The 17504-nt window shown below is 59.8% G+C and overlaps 2 protein-coding genes and 1 long non-coding RNA gene across 4 annotated transcripts in view; 1 reads left to right on the forward strand and 2 right to left on the reverse strand.

Moving 5' to 3' along the window:
• The window catches only part of LOC309854802 (S-adenosyl-L-methionine-dependent tRNA 4-demethylwyosine synthase TYW1-like), a 204168-nt gene extending 197489 nt beyond the window's left edge, over window positions 1-6679 (reverse strand). Inside the window, exons 1-3 of one of the 2 annotated variants that reach the window (XM_082714315.1) lie at window positions 6485-6679; window positions 1217-1344; window positions 487-624 (exon numbers count right to left, since the gene is read on the reverse strand). In XM_082714315.1, the coding sequence (XP_082570441.1) occupies window positions 487-624; window positions 1217-1344; window positions 6485-6488 (270 nt within the window). In that variant the 5' untranslated portion in view covers window positions 6489-6679. The remainder of the gene's footprint in view (window positions 1-486; window positions 625-1216; window positions 1345-6484) is intronic. The other variant, XM_082714316.1, reaches the window with a different exon arrangement.
• Window positions 6680-6755: 76 nt separating this feature from the next.
• SBDS (SBDS ribosome maturation factor) lies at window positions 6756-13270 on the forward strand. Its single transcript, XM_082714448.1, has 5 exons — window positions 6756-7585; window positions 7973-8102; window positions 9495-9695; window positions 10740-10904; window positions 12544-13270. Exons 1-5 carry the CDS (start codon window positions 7458-7460, stop codon window positions 12670-12672), a joined length of 753 nt encoding a protein of 250 aa, XP_082570574.1. The 5' UTR covers window positions 6756-7457; the 3' UTR covers window positions 12673-13270.
• Window positions 12869-17504, reverse strand: LOC309854874. Its single transcript, XR_014306471.1, has 2 exons — window positions 15982-17504; window positions 12869-15882 (listed from the first exon to the last, which is right to left on the reverse strand). It is a non-coding gene; the product is annotated as an uncharacterized lncRNA (long non-coding RNA).

Genomic DNA, 17504 nt, shown 5'->3' on the forward strand with positions numbered 1-17504 from the left:
GTTGTGGCCCTCATTAACCAGGAAGCCGGCGGCGTATACATCTGCAGCACGTATCTAATTTAAACACTATTCGGTAACTATGGTCAACCACTCAACACTATTAAACAAAATACACTTTACTAAGTGGACGTGTGAAGTTGTGAAAGTCAGGCCGCACCCGGGACACCGCTGCGGACACTGTCTTTTCACTGTCCCCTACTTCTACGTGCACCATCCATAACAGGCCTCGAACTCTGTTCTGCGGGGGCAGAGGTAAGCTTCAGAACAGAGACCCTTCGTTACACCACCAACCCGCTGGAACTGGGCCCAAGGAAAAAAACCCACCCGGCACCCCAGAAAGGAAAGATCTAAGCTGGAAAAGGGAAAAAAGAAGATGGAAAAAAAAAAAAATTAGAAGACCTATTCCATACGCTGTTAGTGGACACTTTCAAGGGATCTTGTACAAGATCAGGAAACCCAAGGAAAAGCACCGCATGAGGTTCTCACCTTTGCGGTTCCGGTCTGGGAACCATAGAAAATCTTCACCCCGGACACGGAGACCTCCTTCCTTTGAAGAGGGATAGAACCATCTGTCCCCAAATCCCGGCTTGCTTTTGGAACAGATTTCTCCTGGGAGCTCTTGTCCTTGAAGACAAACAAATGCACAAAGTCCATCAGGTCCGAATCCTCTCCCAACTTCAACAGGGATGAAAACGAGCAGACACCGGACTTTACTCTTCTCCTGATCCCTCTGGTGTCCTCCTCAAATAATGACCCGTGGGTATACAGTTGGGTCCCTGAAAGGCCGGACCCAGGCTCCTTGAGACTAGGAAGACCCCACTCCCTCCAGGAAAAACCCGCATACACCCCCGGGAGAGGGGCTTCAGCGAAGGGACAGCAGGAGCTACGCAGGGATCCTGAGTCAGGGGTGAGGCAGGAGGAGATCCCCCCCCCCCCCAGACTGGGAGCAGATACTTTCTTTACAAGTTTACTTCTCCACTGCGGGGCCTTCCCGCAACTCAAGAGCGAGACACCCACAGCCCCTCAAAACATACGTATTTAACTTAGTCCACAGTAACTTAGACTCTCAGAACGAGAATAAGTTCTTTAGGCATAAAAAGAAATCTAGAGACCACACGAAAGTGCAGGCTCCTCCCAGCTCTTCCAAACCGAGAACAGGCCCTGACGCCCTGCGAATCCGGCCCGGCCAAGCGCCGGGGAGGAAGGAACCGCTTACCCGCCTCCTGACGACCATCTGGAAGCAGATCCACAGGCTGATGCCACAGGCCAAGCCCACGTACACGTAAAACCTGTTTGTCCACAGCGAGACCCAGGGCGACGCGGAGTCCCAGGCACCCGCGGGATCTGCATGGGAGGGATACGCACGAGTGACCTGACTGGGAGCGCACGACGCGGCTCAGCCCAGCCGAAAAAACACAACGACCTTCGCCTTCACAGACGGGTCGGACGCCGACAGAAGCGGCGCGGCCCGCACCGGGGGCGACAGGACACCGCACGGACCCCGCACCGGGACAGGACAGGACACCGCACGGACCGCGCACCGGGACAGGACAGGACACCGCACGGACCGCGCGCACCGGGGACGGCAGGACACCGCACGGACCGCGCACCGGGACAGGACAGGACACCGCACGGACCGCGCGCACCGGGACAGGACAGGACACCGCACGGACCGCGCACACCGGGGACGGCAGGACACCGCACGGACCGCGCACCGGAGCGACAGGACACCGCACGGACCGCGCACCGGGACAGGACAGGACACCGCACGGACCGCGCACCGGGGACGACAGGACACCGCACGGACCGCGCACCGGGGACGGCAGGACACCGCACGGACCGCGCACCGGGACAGGACAGGACACCGCACTGACCGCGCGCACCGGGGACGACAGGACACCGCACGGACCGCGCACCGGGACAGGACAGGACACCGCACGGACCGCGCACCGGAGCGACAGGACACCGCACGGACCGCGCACCGGGGACGGCAGGACACCGCACGGACCGCGCACCGGGACAGGACAGGACACCGCACGGACCGTGCACCGGGACAGGACAGGACACCGCACGGACCGCGCACCGGAGCGACAGGACACCGCACGGACCGCGCACCGGGACAGGACAGGACACCGCACGGACCGCGCACCGGGACAGGACAGGACACCGCACGGACCGCGCGCACCGGAAACGACAGGACACCGCACGGACCGCGCACCGGGGACGGCAGGACACCGCACGGACCGCGCACCGGGGACGGCAGGACACCGCACGGACCGCGCACCGGGACAGGACAGGAACCGCACGGACCGCGCACCGGGGACGGCAGGACACCGCACGGACCGCGCACCGGGGACGGCAGGACACCGCACGGACCGCGCACCGGGACAGGACAGGACACCGCACGGACCGCGCACCGGAGCGACAGGACACCGCACGGACCGCGCACCGGGGACGGCAGGACACCGCACGGACCGCGCACCGGAGCGACAGGACACCGCACGGACCGCGCACCGGGACAGGACAGGACACCGCACGGACCGCGCACCGGAGCGACAGGACACCGCACGGACCGCGCACCGGGGACGACAGGACACCGCACGGACCGCGCACCGGGACAGGACAGGACACCGCACGGACCGCGCACCGGAGCGACAGGACACCGCACGGACCGCGCACCGGGGACGACAGGACACCGCACGGACCGCGCACCGGGGACGGCAGGACACCGCACGGACCGCGCACCGGGACAGGACAGGACACCGCACGGACCGCGCACCGGGACAGGACAGGACACCGCACGGCCCGCGCACCGGGACAGGACAGGACACCGCACGGACCGCGCACCGGAGCGACAGAACACCGCACGGACCGCGCACCGGGGACGACAGGACACCGCACGGACCGCGCACCGGGACAGGACAGGACACCGCACGGACCGCGCACCGGAGCGACAGGACACCGCACGGACCGCGCACCGGGACAGGACAGGACACCGCACGGACCGCGCACCGGGGACGACAGGACACCGCACGGACCGCGCACCGGGGACGGCAGGACACCGCACGGACCGCGCACCGGGACAGGACAGGACACCGCACGGACCGCGCACCGGGACAGGACAGGACACCGCACGGCCCGCGCACCGGGACAGGACAGGACACCGCACGGACCGCGCACCGGAGCGACAGAACACCGCACGGACCGCGCACCGGGGACGACAGGACACCGCACGGACCGCGCACCGGGACAGGACAGGACACCGCACGGACCGCGCACCGGAGCGACAGGACACCGCACGGACCGCGCACCGGGACAGGACAGGACACCGCACGGACCGCGCACCGGAGCGACAGGACACCGCACGGACCGCGCACCGGGACAGGACAGGACACCGCACGGACCGCGCACCGGAGCGACAGGACACCGCACGGACCGCGCACCGGGACAGGACAGGACACCGCACGGACCGCGCACCGGGACAGGACAGGACACCGCACGGACCGCGCACCGGGGACGGCAGGACACCGCACGGACCGCGCACCGGGACAGGACAGGACACCGCACGGACCGCGCGCACCGGAAACGACAGGACACCGCACGGACCGCGCACCGGGGACGGCAGGACACCGCACGGACCGCGCACCGGGGACGGCAGGACACCGCACGGACCGCGCACCGGGACAGGACAGGACACCGCACGGACCGCGCACCGGGGACGGCAGGACACCGCACGGACCGCGCACCGGGGACGGCAGGACACCGCACGGACCGCGCACCGGGACAGGACAGGACACCGCACGGACCGCGCACCGGGACAGGACAGGACACCGCACGGACCGCGCACCGGGACAGGACAGGACACCGCACGGACCGCGCACCGGAGCGACAGGACACCGCACGGACCGCGCACCGGGACAGGACAGGACACCGCACGGACCGCGCACCGGAGCGACAGGACACCGCACGGACCGCGCACCGGGACAGGACAGGACACCGCACGGACCGCGCACCGGAGCGACAGGACACCGCACGGACCGCGCACCGGGACAGGACAGGACACCGCACGGACCGCGCACCGGGACAGGACAGGACACCGCACGGACCGCGCACCGGGACAGGACAGGACACCGCACGGACCGCGCACCGGAGCGACAGGACACCGCACGGACCGCGCACCGGGACAGGACAGGACACCGCACGGACCGCGCACCGGAGCGACAGGACACCGCACGGACCGCGCACCGGGGACGGCAGGACACCGCACGGACCGCGCACCGGGGACGGCAGGACACCGCACGGACCGCGCACCGGGACAGGACAGGACACCGCACGGACCGCGCACCGGAGCGACAGGACACCGCACGGACCGCGCACCGGGGACGGCAGGACACCGCACGGACCGCGCACCGGAGCGACAGGACACCGCACGGACCGCGCACCGGGACAGGACAGGACACCGCACGGACCGCGCACCGGAGCGACAGGACACCGCACGGACCGCGCACCGGGGACGACAGGACACCGCACGGACCGCGCACCGGGACAGGACAGGACACCGCACGGACCGCGCACCGGGGACGACAGGACACCGCACGGACCGCGCACCGGGGACGGCAGGACACCGCACGGACCGCGCACCGGGACAGGACAGGACACCGCACGGACCGCGCACCGGGACAGGACAGGACACCGCACGGCCCGCGCACCGGGACAGGACAGGACACCGCACGGACCGCGCACCGGAGCGACAGAACACCGCACGGACCGCGCACCGGGGACGACAGGACACCGCACGGACCGCGCACCGGGACAGGACAGGACACCGCACGGACCGCGCACCGGAGCGACAGGACACCGCACGGACCGCGCACCGGGACAGGACAGGACACCGCACGGACCGCGCACCGGAGCGACAGGACACCGCACGGACCGCGCACCGGGACAGGACAGGACACCGCACGGACCGCGCACCGGAGCGACAGGACACCGCACGGACCGCGCACCGGGACAGGACAGGACACCGCACGGACCGCGCACCGGGACAGGACAGGACACCGCACGGACCGCGCACCGGGACAGGACAGGACACCGCACGGACCGCGCACCGGGACAGGACAGGACACCGCACGGACCGCGCACCGGAGCGACAGGACACCGCACGGACCGCGCACCGGGACAGGACAGGACACCGCACGGACCGCGCACCGGGACAGGACAGGACACCGCACGGACCGCGCACCGGGGACGGCAGGACACCGCACGGACCGCGCACCGGGACAGGACAGGACACCGCACGGACCGCGCGCACCGGAAACGACAGGACACCGCACGGACCGCGCACCGGAGCGACAGGACACCGCACGGACCGCGCACCGGGGACGGCAGGACACCGCACGGACCGCGCACCGGGACAGGACAGGACACCGCACGGACCGCGCACCGGGACAGGACAGGACACCGCACGGACCGCGCACCGGGGACGGCAGGACACCGCACGGACCGCGCACCGGGACAGGACAGGACACCGCACGGACCGCGCGCACCGGAAACGACAGGACACCGCACGGACCGCGCACCGGAGCGACAGGACACCGCACGGACCGCGCACCGGGGACGACAGGACACCGCACGGACCGCGCACCGGGACAGGACAGGACACCGCACGGACCGCGCACCGGAGCGACAGGACACCGCACGGACCGCGCACCGGGACAGGACAGGACACCGCACGGACCGCGCACCGGGACAGGACAGGACACCGCACGGACCGCGCACCGGAGCGACAGGACACCGCACGGACCGCGCACCGGGACAGGACAGGACACCGCACGGACCGCGCACCGGGACAGGACAGGACACCGCACGGACCGCGCACCGGGACAGGACAGGACACCGCACGGACCGCGCACCGGGACAGGACAGGACACCGCACGGACCACGCACCGGAGCGACAGGACACCGCACGGACCGCGCACCGGGGACGGCAGGACACCGCACGGACCGCGCACCGGGACAGGACAGGACACCGCACGCGGGACACGGCGCTCGGAGCCCGCGACGCTGACACCCCGCGCGGGGCCTGCGCGGCGCTAGCTCCGCGGTGCTTTCCGCCTCGGACACCCCGCCGCCCGCACGCGGTCCGCCGCCCGCACCCCGCGCCGCCCCTCCCGCAGCCGGAAACGGGCCGAGCCTCCCGGTGGGACCCGCACGCGGGTCAGAGGGCGAGCCCGGAAGGCGGGCGGCGGGGGCGGGGTCGGGGTCGGCGGCCCGGCGCACGCGGGGAGGAGGACTCCGGTCGCACGCTCGGTCCCGTCCGGGCCCATCCCGAGCCCGCGGGGACAAGCCCGGTCCGCGCCCCGCCCCCCCGCCCCGCGGCCCCGCCGGCGGCAGCACGCGCCGAAGCCCGGGCCCGCGCTCCGCGGGGAGACGCTCCGGGGACGCGGCTTCCTCCCTCCTCCCGCCGCCCGCCGGAGGGCCCTACCCATGCTCCTCAGAGCCCGCCCGCGGCGCACAGGCCCCGGGACCGCAGACCGGGAGCGCCCGGCGCCGGCGCGCGCACGGAGGCCGCCGAGCTACCCTGAAGCCGGGCTAGCGCGCTCCGCCGCCTCAGCGCTGGGGGCCGCCATGCCGGTCGCCGGCGCGTCGGGATTGGCTCCGACGGGAAGGGGCGTGCCCCGAGGGAAGCGCCGCCCACGGCTCCGGGTGAAGCTCCCGAATTGGTGCGGAGGCGCAAGGGGCGTGTCCAGAGGGGTTGGGCCAGGGAGGCGCGGCGTCGGGGAGAGACCCGCGAGAGCCGCGCGCGGGCAGAGGGCAGCGTCCGCCCGACGGCGTGCGCGGCCGCGGCCGGTCCTCGGGGGGAGCGCGGCGACCACAGAAAGGGCTTGTTTCGGGGACTGTGGTGTGGACCGGCGATGCGCTGATCTTGCCGGGCGCGCCTGGAAGGAATAGACACGGACGCACTGAAAGCTAACGTAACCGGCTGTAGTCTACCCCAACGCAAAAAGGGGCAGGACAGAAGGCCGGTAGAGCGTTGATCACCGTTGAAGCGGGGCGATGGGCTCGCGGGGGTTCGTCCTCCTTTTTTCTCAACTTCACCTTCGTTTTCCCGCAAAAAAGAGTTGAGGTGGGGTGGCCCCGAGCTCTGCGGAACCAAGAGGGGCGGACGTCGCGTTTCCGCCCGGTTGCAGAAAAGCCCGTGCACTACCAACCAGGGCGGCGTAGCTCATTGGCGGAAGTGCATCACGGGAAGGAAGAGAGCCTCGCTTGTCCTCTGCGGAACGACGTCGTAAAACCCGCCGCGCGCAGGCGTTGTTGCTCCCTTTTCCTCCCCCGACTTCCGGCACACCCGACGCCGGCGCCGTAGGTCTGCCGGGTGTGGGGAGCCGCGCGGCCCGGGGCTCCCCAGCGAGCGCGGGTGGTCCTCGGCGGCTCGGCCCGGTCTGCGCGCGGCGGCCATGTCCATCTTCACCCCCACCAACCAGATCCGCCTCACCAACGTGGCGGTGGTGCGCATGAAGCGCGCGGGGAAGCGCTTCGAGATCGCGTGCTACCGCAACAAAGTGGTCAGCTGGCGCAGCGGCGTGTGAGTGCGGCGGCCGGGGCGGGGCGGGGGGCGCGGGGGCGCGGCCGGCGGGGCGGGGCGGGGGGCGCAGCGGCGTGTGAGTGCGGCGGCCGGGGGCGGGCGGGGGTGCGGGGCGCGGCCGGGACGCCCCGGGCCCGGGTCCTTCCGCGCGGGGGGCGGTGGGGGGCCCCGCGTCCGAAGGGCTCGTGGCGCCGCTGCTGTCGCCGGGGTCGGCCGCGGTCCGCGGGCGCAGGGTCCCCTCCGCCGCCGTCGGGCCCCGGACCCCCGCCCGGTTCGGCGCTTCCGGCTCGCGCCCGGGGAGGGGCGGGGCGGCGGCCGCGGTTCGGGGCTCGGGGGGCGCGCGGGGGCGTCGGGACGCTGAGGCAGCGCGTGTCCCGCCGTCGGCAGCGAGAAGGACCTGGACGAGGTGCTGCAGACGCACTCGGTGTTCGTGAACGTGTCCAAGGGGCAGGTGGCCAAGAAGGAGGACCTGCTGAGCGCGTTCGGGACGGACGACCAGACCGAGGTCTGCAAGCAGGTGAGCCGCGGCCGCGGGCGCTTCCCGGCGGGGCTTCGGCCGGTCCCGGGGCGGGGCGGGGGCTGGGGGGGCCTGAGCGGAGCCGAGCGCAGCCTGAGGGCGTGACCCGAGCTGAGTCGGGGTCGGACCGCCGTGGACCGAGCCCCCAGGAGCCCCCGCAAGCTCTCTTCTAAGTGAAACCGCTGCCGTGCGGTGGCGTTCGTGTCCGGTGCGCGGCGCGGGGGGCGCGGTCACCGCCTGTCGCGGTCTCCGCCTGTCGCGGTCTCCGCCTGTCGCGGTCACCGCCTGTCCGCCAGCAGCGCTGCTGCGGTCCCGCCGAGCCCGTGCGCGGACGCCCCTGTGGCCTGGGACGTCTCTGCTACGTGGATGTCAGACCTCGAGCCCCTGTCGCCGTTTCATTCGGTCCCTACTCGCCCGCCCGGCCCCGCCAGCTCACTGCTGAGCGTCCGCGGGGGTTTTCCTTCGTCCCTGTTGGCTGTCCCTGCGTCACACACCGGAGTGAGGTCGCGCGGTGCCCATCCTTCCCCGCTTCCCATCCTTCCCCGCTTCCCTGCACCGTCCCTCCAGGGCTGTCCCTGTCCCTGCAAGTGGCAGGACTCGGGCCTTCCCATGGCTGAGTCATGCTCCTGCGTGTGTCCGCACGTCTGCACACGTGCGTTGTGCCGTGCCTGCCTGACCCGTCGGGACGCGCGGCAGCTACCGGTGTGCACGTCCGTTTGCTGTGTTAACGCTCCGTAGTGCAGGCCTCGGTCTCACGGCGGCTGCCCCAGTTTTCATGCCACCAGCGGTGCGAGGGGCTCCCCTTCTCCGCGGCTCCACAACACTCACCATTTCATGGTTTGGGTTTTTTGCTCCAGTAACTGCGACAGGTGTGCGGTGGTGACTGTGGTTCTGATTTGCGTTGCCCAGATGGCAGGGGACGTGAGCCTCCTTCTGTCAGTCTGTTGCCGTCCGTATGTCTTCCTTGGGAACTGCCTGTTGAAGTTCTCTGCTCTTAATCACATCGTTTGGGTTTTTTACTGTGTGGCATCATTTTTAATAATTCAGGACATGAACAATCTTGCCACACTCTCCAAAATTAAGTTTCTACTGACCTGCTGTACTTTGTCCGTTTATATATTTTTAGCGTAATGTACCTGAAGGTAGAATTTCAAGGTTTTCACCATTGACCACCTGTGCAATATTGCCTTTTCCCCTGCCCCACCTACATACAAGATCTGACGGCACAAGTTAATCCAGTGTCTCCTGTAGGTGCAGCTCAGACCCTTACTGGTGTATCGGTAGCTGAGGACGATGGGGTTTAATTTCTCCCCAAGTTGTTAATTCCTGTGGTTAGTTCACAAATAACGTACACTGAAAACATTGTTTTCTTAAATCTGTTTGGTTTTCTAGATATTGAGTAAAGGGGAGGTCCAGGTGTCAGATAAAGAGCGGCAGACGCAGCTGGAGCAGATGTTCAGGGACATAGCAACCATCGTAGCCGACAAGTGTGTGAACCCTGAGACGAAGAGACCGTACACGGTTATCCTGATTGAGAGAGCCATGAAGGACATCCACTATTCGGTCAAAGCCAATAAGAGTACAAAACAGCAGGTGAGCGGTTTTCAGTGTCAGAAAGTATCAAATAAAAGTCCGTTTCCTCTGAAGAAAATATGAAAATGATCTGTAACACGGTACTATTTAGAAGTAGTGGGGTAGAGGTTTTGGGACGGGGTAAGGAAATGAAGGGGGTTGTAGGGAGAAAGAGTGGAATTCTTTTTTAACAAAGCACAAATGTACTACGGCTCCCCTCTTCCTTCCGAACCAGTCCTTTAAAGATAAAACTTGGGGTTTTTTTTTAAAGATGTATTTATTTATAGGAGAGAGTGTGCGCTCGAGTGGGGGGAGGGGCAGAGGAAGGGAGAAGGGTCTCTAGCGGACTCCACACTGAGCGTGGAGCCCACCACAGGGCTGGATCCTACAACCGTGAAACCATGACCTGAGCCAAAGCCAAGAGTTTGCATTTCTCTGTACCCAGAAATGGAATTAGTGGGTCATACAGTGGCTGTATTTAACTCTGAGGAACTGCCTGCCATTTTCTGAAAGAGCCGAGGCATTTTACGTTCCCACAGTCCGTGCCCAGGGGTTCCGGTTTCTCCACGTCTTTGATGATGTTTGTAATTAATCCGCCTTTTTTGCTAGAGCCGTCCTGGGTGTATCCTTCTGGGTTTGGTTTGCATTTCCCTGATATCTGTGATTTCGGCATATTCTCATGTGCTTACTGACCCTAGTCCTCAGTGGGGAAAACACGGTCTGCGTCCTTTGACCCTTTCTTAATGATCTGTGTCTTCATCATCCAGTCATAAGCGTCCTGTACACGTTCTAGATGCTGGTGCCTCATCAGACGTGCAACCTGCTTGTGTCTTCTCTTCACTGGGTTGTCTCTCCACTTTTCTTGACTGTTTTATGAAACACAAAGGTTTGTCTTCTTTAAGTGCCAATTTATCACTTTTTTCCTACAGTTACTCCTGTTCTCTGTGTCCTAAGGACTGTTGCCCGATTCAGCCAGATAGAACCCGCTTGGTTTTGGATCCCTTACCAAAAAATGGAGCAGAAGCAGCAGCGAAATGGCCATCATTGTCCATTTTGTCTTCCTAGGCTTTGGAGGTGATAAAGCAGTTAAAGGAGAAAATGCAGATCGAACGTGCCCACATGAGGCTCCGGTTCCTTCTCCCGGTGAACGAAGGGAAGAAGCTGAAAGAAAAGCTCAAGCCCCTGATCAAGGTCGTCGAGAGCGAGGACTACGGCCAACAGTTAGAGATTGTAAGATGAACACACTCTTGTTCCCATGCTTCCGTCTTACCAAAGTCGTCCGTTCTGTGGTCATAAGTGCGTAACAGACAGAGGGTATGAACAATAAGACATTCCCAAGACCTCTGACACAGAATTAAGTAAGAATGTCGAGGTCTAAGTAAAACTAAGTTGGAGTTAAGCACACTTGGGATCTTGTTGTTGTTGTTAAGTCCGCGCTCATTTTGGAAGAGAGACTATTTTACAGGGAGTGTTCTGTTACAGAAAATTAGAAATAAGACTAAAAGCTGGACAGTCTTATATACCACAGAATTCTTTTTTTCTCTTTGAAGATGCATTTATTTGAGAGGGTTTGTGGGGTAGAGGGAGAGGGAGAATCTCAAGCAGCCTCCCTTTTCAGTTTGGAGCCAGACCCTGTGCTCAGTCCCACAGCCCTGAGTTCACGATCGGAGACAAAACCACAGGTCAGATGCTCAACGGACTGAGCCACCCAGGTACCCCCTACCACAGGACATTTGTAGAAGCAACAGAAACCTTGTGTCCTGGGTCCTCTCCCCACGGTGTTAGACACAGTATAGGGTCCGGTGTCTGCAAATTCACGCCTTGAGATTCTGCAAGAGCTCCCGCATAAATGAGCTCTAGACGGGTCATTGCAGGTCGCCGCAATGTGGAACAGCACAGCTGACGTTTTGAAGTTCTCAGATCTTTTCAGAACTTCACATGTGATTTTAAATGGGACTTTGAGCTTCTTTTTCTCCTTCAGATGTCCATAAAAAGCGTTGCTTTCACAAAACTTTAAATGTTCATGCTAAATTTTAGTGCAAAAGAACCATAGTATTCTAGTCCCATTCACTTTGTAGCCAAGGAATCCAGACGTCCTCAGGCAGGAAGCAGACACCTGTGCCCAGGGCTCACACGCACACTTAGAGACAGAGGTTGCTCTGGCTACCTACATCCAGCGATTGGAGGACTAGGTATTTGCCCAGAGAGTACAGAAACACTGATTTGAAGAGGTAATGCACCCAGATGTTCACAGCAGCAGCAGCCACAGCCACACTACGGAGCGAGCCCGAGTGTCCATCAGCTGCTGAAGGGAGAAGGAGGTTGCAGTGTCCGTGTGCAGTAGACTGTGGTGTGGCCATCAGAGTGAACGAGATGGGCCATCTGCAGCAGCATGGCCGGAGCTAGAGACCGTCACGCCGAGCGAAATAAGTCCGAGAAAGTCAGATACATGATTTCACGCACATGTGGAATTCAGGAAACAAAACATGAACATAAGAGAGGGGAAAGAAAACAGCAAAGGGAAGCAGACCATAAGGGATTCTTCGTGAGGATAGAAGACAGACAGGGATGATGGGGGGGTACCGAGGGCACTTGTTAGGATGAGTGCGAGATGTTACTGTGTAAGCCATGAATCCCCGAATTCTGAAACCAGCAGTGCACTGTGCTGATGAGAATTTAAATCAGAACTCGGAGGGGTGAGGAAAGACAGGCTGGACTCCAACCCGGTCCGGTGCCCGCTGCATGGTCTTGGCTCTTGCGCTGTAGAGCTCGAGCAGTGGGCACACTCGGAAAGTGCGTGATTGTCCCCAGGATGGTGGTGCTGTGTCGCTCTGTCTTCGTGAGGTGAGCAGTTGTGTTCGTGTTTCAGGTGTGTCTGGTTGACCCAGGCTGCTTCAGGGAAATCGACGAGCTGATAAAAAAGGAGACGAAGGGCCGAGGTTCCTTGGAAGTCCTCAGCCTGAAAGACGTGGAGGAAGGAGATGAGAAGCTGGAGTGACGCCCGACAGGCTCCACAGCTCAACACTACAGCACCCTCTTCCCCACAGTCCCTCCTCTCTGGTCCGCCAGACTCGTGCTCAGACTCTGACGTCCGTCCTTGTGCTCCTGTGTACACAAACACACTTTTCTGATAGGTAGTGCGCTGCAGGGCTCGCTCAGTTTTAGTCATAAGGTAGGGTTTGGGGCAAAAATGAAAAATCCAAGACCGTGAGGGCAGAGGAGCGTTTCGCTGCCGTCTCGTGGCCCGGACTTTCCGGCCTGCAGATGATCTGAGGCAAGTCCATGGGGAAACAGTTAGACTTTGTATGTTGTGACAGGAGACAAAAAGGAAGTGTTTGTTGAAGAAAACATAATGTCCTGTTCTGACTTAACTAGAGTGTGGCCTCATCCATAGCTTAGACGATGACCTGAGCATCTGGAAGTAGCTCTGGGGTGACCCAGGACTGAAGTGGTTCTCACTGACCATGCAGCCATAACCTTCGTGATTCCCGGTAAAGAATAACATAACGTCACCGGTTTCTGACCCTTAAAGTTTATAATATATGTTAACAGAGTGGAATTATATGTAATCAGTAAAAGCACTATTTTTTATTGAATGACAGCGTGTGTTTCTAGACTGCTTCCAGGCTCCTTTCTTCTGCAGCTGTCCAGTGCTTCAGGGGGTTCTCAGCAGGGCGAAGCAAGTCCCGCGAGGGGTGCTTAGAACAGGGCCTGTTCCAACGGACACCGGATAAGTCTTCGTGATTTGGGAAGTAACTGAATACAATTATTTTGGTACATAAGCACTTAAGTGGACAATATGCAAGTTTTCTAAAATCTACTTATCTTCAGAAAAGATGTTGTAGAATACAAATTGGGGTTTCACTCAAAATTAACATGGTTGTATTTTGTGGACGGAAGTTTTTAACTGAAGGAGTTTTGTATTTGAACAGGCCCAGATGGCTTTTACAAGCACACACGATTCACTGCTAATGCAGCTCCTCAGAAATGGCCCATTTAAAAATAATTAATGGAAATTGCAAAGTCAAACTGTTCCTCACAGCGACAGAAGAAGTGTTCCTGCTGGATGTCTTGGGAACACACACTTTCTGTCATGCTGCAGTGAGTTACCCCTCTGCTGCCGGTCCTTGAGGTGGGATTCTCACGGACTCCACGTTCCCGGTGAAGTTCATTGTTTCATGGAGATGATCTAAACTTGAAGGCCCAGAAGATAATTTTTAGCCAATGGGGCTGACACTTTATCTCCAGCTTCGACCGTGTTTCAGGTTGAAAATCCTACTCACTGGGAATGTTCATTTAGCTGCGTCTTGAGTAGGAAGGTTCAACGGTTAGGTAGCCCCTTAAGTTTGTCTCATTATTCATCTTAAAAGCTGGAGCCTTAAGAAATGTAAAATGTAGATCACATCATGAGTCACACTTCTGAGCCTATAAAGAGTAAGTTTTTAACCACATACTAATCTCATTTCTCAAAAGTAGATACATGGTTGTGCTGTGTTACTTAAAACAACAACTTACTGGAGAGAAGGGGGAGCAAGGGAGAGGAACAAGTAGATGCCACAGTGAGTGCAGAGCCCAGCGTGGGGCTCTGTCCCAGGACCCCAAGTTCATGACCTGAGCTGAAGCCAAGAGTCAGGTGCTCAACCGACTGAGTGACCAGGCACCCCACACCGTGTAACTTTTGACCAGAAATTATTACCAGGCGATTGGTAGAAGGGAAGTATCCTCAAGGTAGTTCACCATGTTAGACCTGGTTTCTGAGCAGGAGGCAGTGTAACACCCCAGCAGACGTTTTAATGTAAAAATTAGTCGTCGTCCTTCAGGAATAGCAAGTAAACAGCATAGGGACAAAGTCTACCGCAAAACACGGAATTTCTAGCCAATCCACTTCTTTCCAAGTTCTCGTTTCCTTGGCTCAGGTTTCCATTCGCTGCTTCTCAAGGCTCTACTTTGTCCTCATAGATACTCTGATTTCCGAAACAGCTGCAGAATCCGTGAAATGCCAAGTGCCCCTCGGCTCCCTACCCTCCAGCCTCCAGCCTCCAGCCCCCACACTCACTCTGCGCACTTGCAGACGCCGTCATGAGCAAGGCGGGCAGGGGGGCCGGGTAATTCGCCAAATTTCTGTTTACTCACTCCGTAATACCCCTGCCCAGGGCTCCAGGGTGCCTCCTGTTTCAGATGTGTTCGCAGGAAAACAGATTCCTCTTCAAAGGACCAAAGAATGTCAAATGACAAACCTCTCTCTTATAGGTCTTCATCGTTTTAAAAATTCATGACAGCTGTTGCATTTTCTGATTCCAGCTCTCTACAGTAAGAATCAATACAGTTCCACCTTCAAGTTTTGCAGAAAAATTAGGAGTGTACTCAGAGCTTTTCAGAGAATTCTGAGCAATTTCTCTACCAAATTTGCTCAAACAAAACAATGAGAATGGCTGAATTCTCCCTGCATGTTTGCTAATTCAGTCCTTTCTGTATTACAGCTGACCTTCAATGGCTCAGGGGTTAGAAGTTCTGGTCCCTGCCCTCCCCACCGGGGGAAGCGAGTAGTCCGAGATCCATGTAACTTTGGACCCCCAAACACTCAACCACTGATAGCGTACTGTTAACCAGAGCTCCAATAACAGAACGAGTCGATTAACACATAGTTTACACGTGTGTATCATATACTGTGTGTTTATAATAAAGTAAGCTAGAAAAAATCATAAGGAAGAAAAATACATTTACAGCACTGTACTGTCTTTACCAGAAAAACCTGCATATAAGTGGACCCACACGGGACAACCCAAGATGCTCAAGGGTCAACTAAACAAACACAGAGCTTTGTGTGACTCGTGTGTCTTGGGGACCAGCTCATGACTTTGGCTCTTCCAGTTCAGCAGTTGTGCAAATGCGGTCCCCGGGCCCGCAGCATTAGAACCTCTTGGGAACTTGTTAAAAACACACATTCTTGAACTTCACTCCAGACCTAACGAATCAGAGACCTGGGGGCAGGGCCCAATCGTCCGTTGCAGTGATCTCTCCGAGTGATTCAGATGTGTTTGTAAGTCAATATTTTAAGCCAAGAACAAGTATTTAGATTGTTCAGAGCTCGGATGGGGACACGGGAAAGCCGAGAAGCCAAATGCATATGAAGGAAAGCCTTTCATTCCTGCGAGCTTTCTGCAACATTTTCTAGAAACTTGATGACCATCTGGGGAGGCTAAAGGAACTAAAAGAAAGCATCAGATAGATTTGTTTTAAAGCATTATAGGATAGAAGAAGCCCCAAGTCTGAAATGAATTTGGACAAACGGGAATTTAAATCTTACCAGTTGCGTCAACTTGGTACGCAGCGAGTGCATGTTCAGTGTTTGTCAAACCCGCAACCCTTCCATCGCTTGTCTAGAACCCGTCGTTCCGTCTCTCTAGAGCTGGGGCACAGGCGTGCGAGAGCATATGGTTCCGGGGGCCCCAAACGGACCAGGTCCAGTCGCTCGCAGAGAGCCAAGTGACAGTGAAACAAGAAAGGAATTTATTCCAGTGAGGCCGACACTGGGAAGGCAGTGGACTAGCGTCTCAAATACTGTCTCCAAGATGCTGAAAATAGTCCAGGTTGATAGGAAAAATGTGGGACAAAGGTCGGAGGACACGGGCAGGCAGCCGTAAAGGTCAGGTCATCACTGTCTTGGGATCAGTCACAGGTGGGGTCTGGCTGGCTCAGGGCCATCTTTGCTGGAGCAGGTGGTTTCACTTCCCACGGGGAAATGATGCTTTGCCTGCAGGCTCTGTGGCTGAGTTCAGAGATAGCTAATGCATTACAAGGTTCGAAGTCAAAATGGAGGTGGTTGAAATCCTTGGTTTCCACACATGGAGAAACTTGTAACTGTATGTGTGGCCTGGCCACAGACCCTACTAAGAAGATGCAGTCGTCCCTGTAAAAAGCTTAGAGTTGGGAGCGACAGTCAGGTCTTCAGCAGGTGGCCGGCCCTGGAACACAGGGTTTCAGGAGCTACTACGGGGCCACCGTCCTTCTCTACAAGGACGAAGAACCAAGAGAAAGGAGCCATTCTGCAGTGGCCGGAAGGACGCATCGGGGTGCGTTTGCCAGGCTCCCAGCTCCTTCCTGATCCAAGTTCGAGGTCCTCCTGGCTCTGGTGGCAGGTCTGACTGTGGGCTCAGCAGAACGTCCCTGGACCCTCCCTGCCCCTTCCTGCCCCTCCCTTTTCGGTTCCTTTGCAAAACTGAGCTCTAGGTTTCTGTGACTCACGACCAGGAAGGCTTTGCTCAGACATGTGAGCGATTACCTAGCTTCACCCAGGGTCAAGGTCTGCGTTTGCGGAAGGAGGCTCACAACTGCTGCCTCATCAACTGGCGATGACCTAAAGTGAGTTTACACTCAGAAGAGTGTCTAGAACACGGTGGGCTCAGTGAACTGCCCCTTCGAGTCAGGAGCCTGAGCTCCGTATGCCCCTCCCTGGTCCAGCACATGAGGACCGGGTGGCTCCCCCCACTGACCCCAAGCTGGGGCGACCACAGATCACTCGTTCTCCCTGGCAAGGACGTGCAGACAAAGTGCCTGCCGGGGATTTCACTATCTGAAAACACTGCATTTTTGAAAACCTTCTTTCCTTTTCTGTAATGACTTTGCCTGGCTCTTTCGGAACAAACCTTTAAGACGACAGAGCTTTTGCTTCCTCGATCCACCACAAATCTGTAGACAACGCCGGGTGCTGGGGACACAGCGGCAAGCGAGACACTGTCTTTGCCCTCCAGGAGCCGCAGGTGATGAAGGAGAAACGTCTGAAAACACTTCAGGGTCCGTGCGGCGGGACGGATGCACACTGTACTCTGC

The sequence above is a fragment of the Mustela nivalis genome (assembly GCF_964662115.1).
Source record: "Mustela nivalis genome assembly, chromosome: 19".
Classification (NCBI taxonomy): domain Eukaryota; kingdom Metazoa; phylum Chordata; class Mammalia; order Carnivora; family Mustelidae; genus Mustela; species Mustela nivalis.

Bases quoted from the DNA above. Each gene is read 5' to 3' on its own strand.
- SBDS (XM_082714448.1), top strand. From the start codon at position 7,458: ATGTCCATCTTCACCCCCACCAACCAGATCCGCCTCACCAACGTGGCG. The intron at 7,586-7,972 runs GTGAGTGCGGCG...CGCCGTCGGCAG, and splicing joins GTCAGCTGGCGCAGCGGCGT to CGAGAAGGACCTGGACGAGG. The intron at 8,103-9,494 runs GTGAGCCGCGGC...TTGGTTTTCTAG, and splicing joins AGACCGAGGTCTGCAAGCAG to ATATTGAGTAAAGGGGAGGT.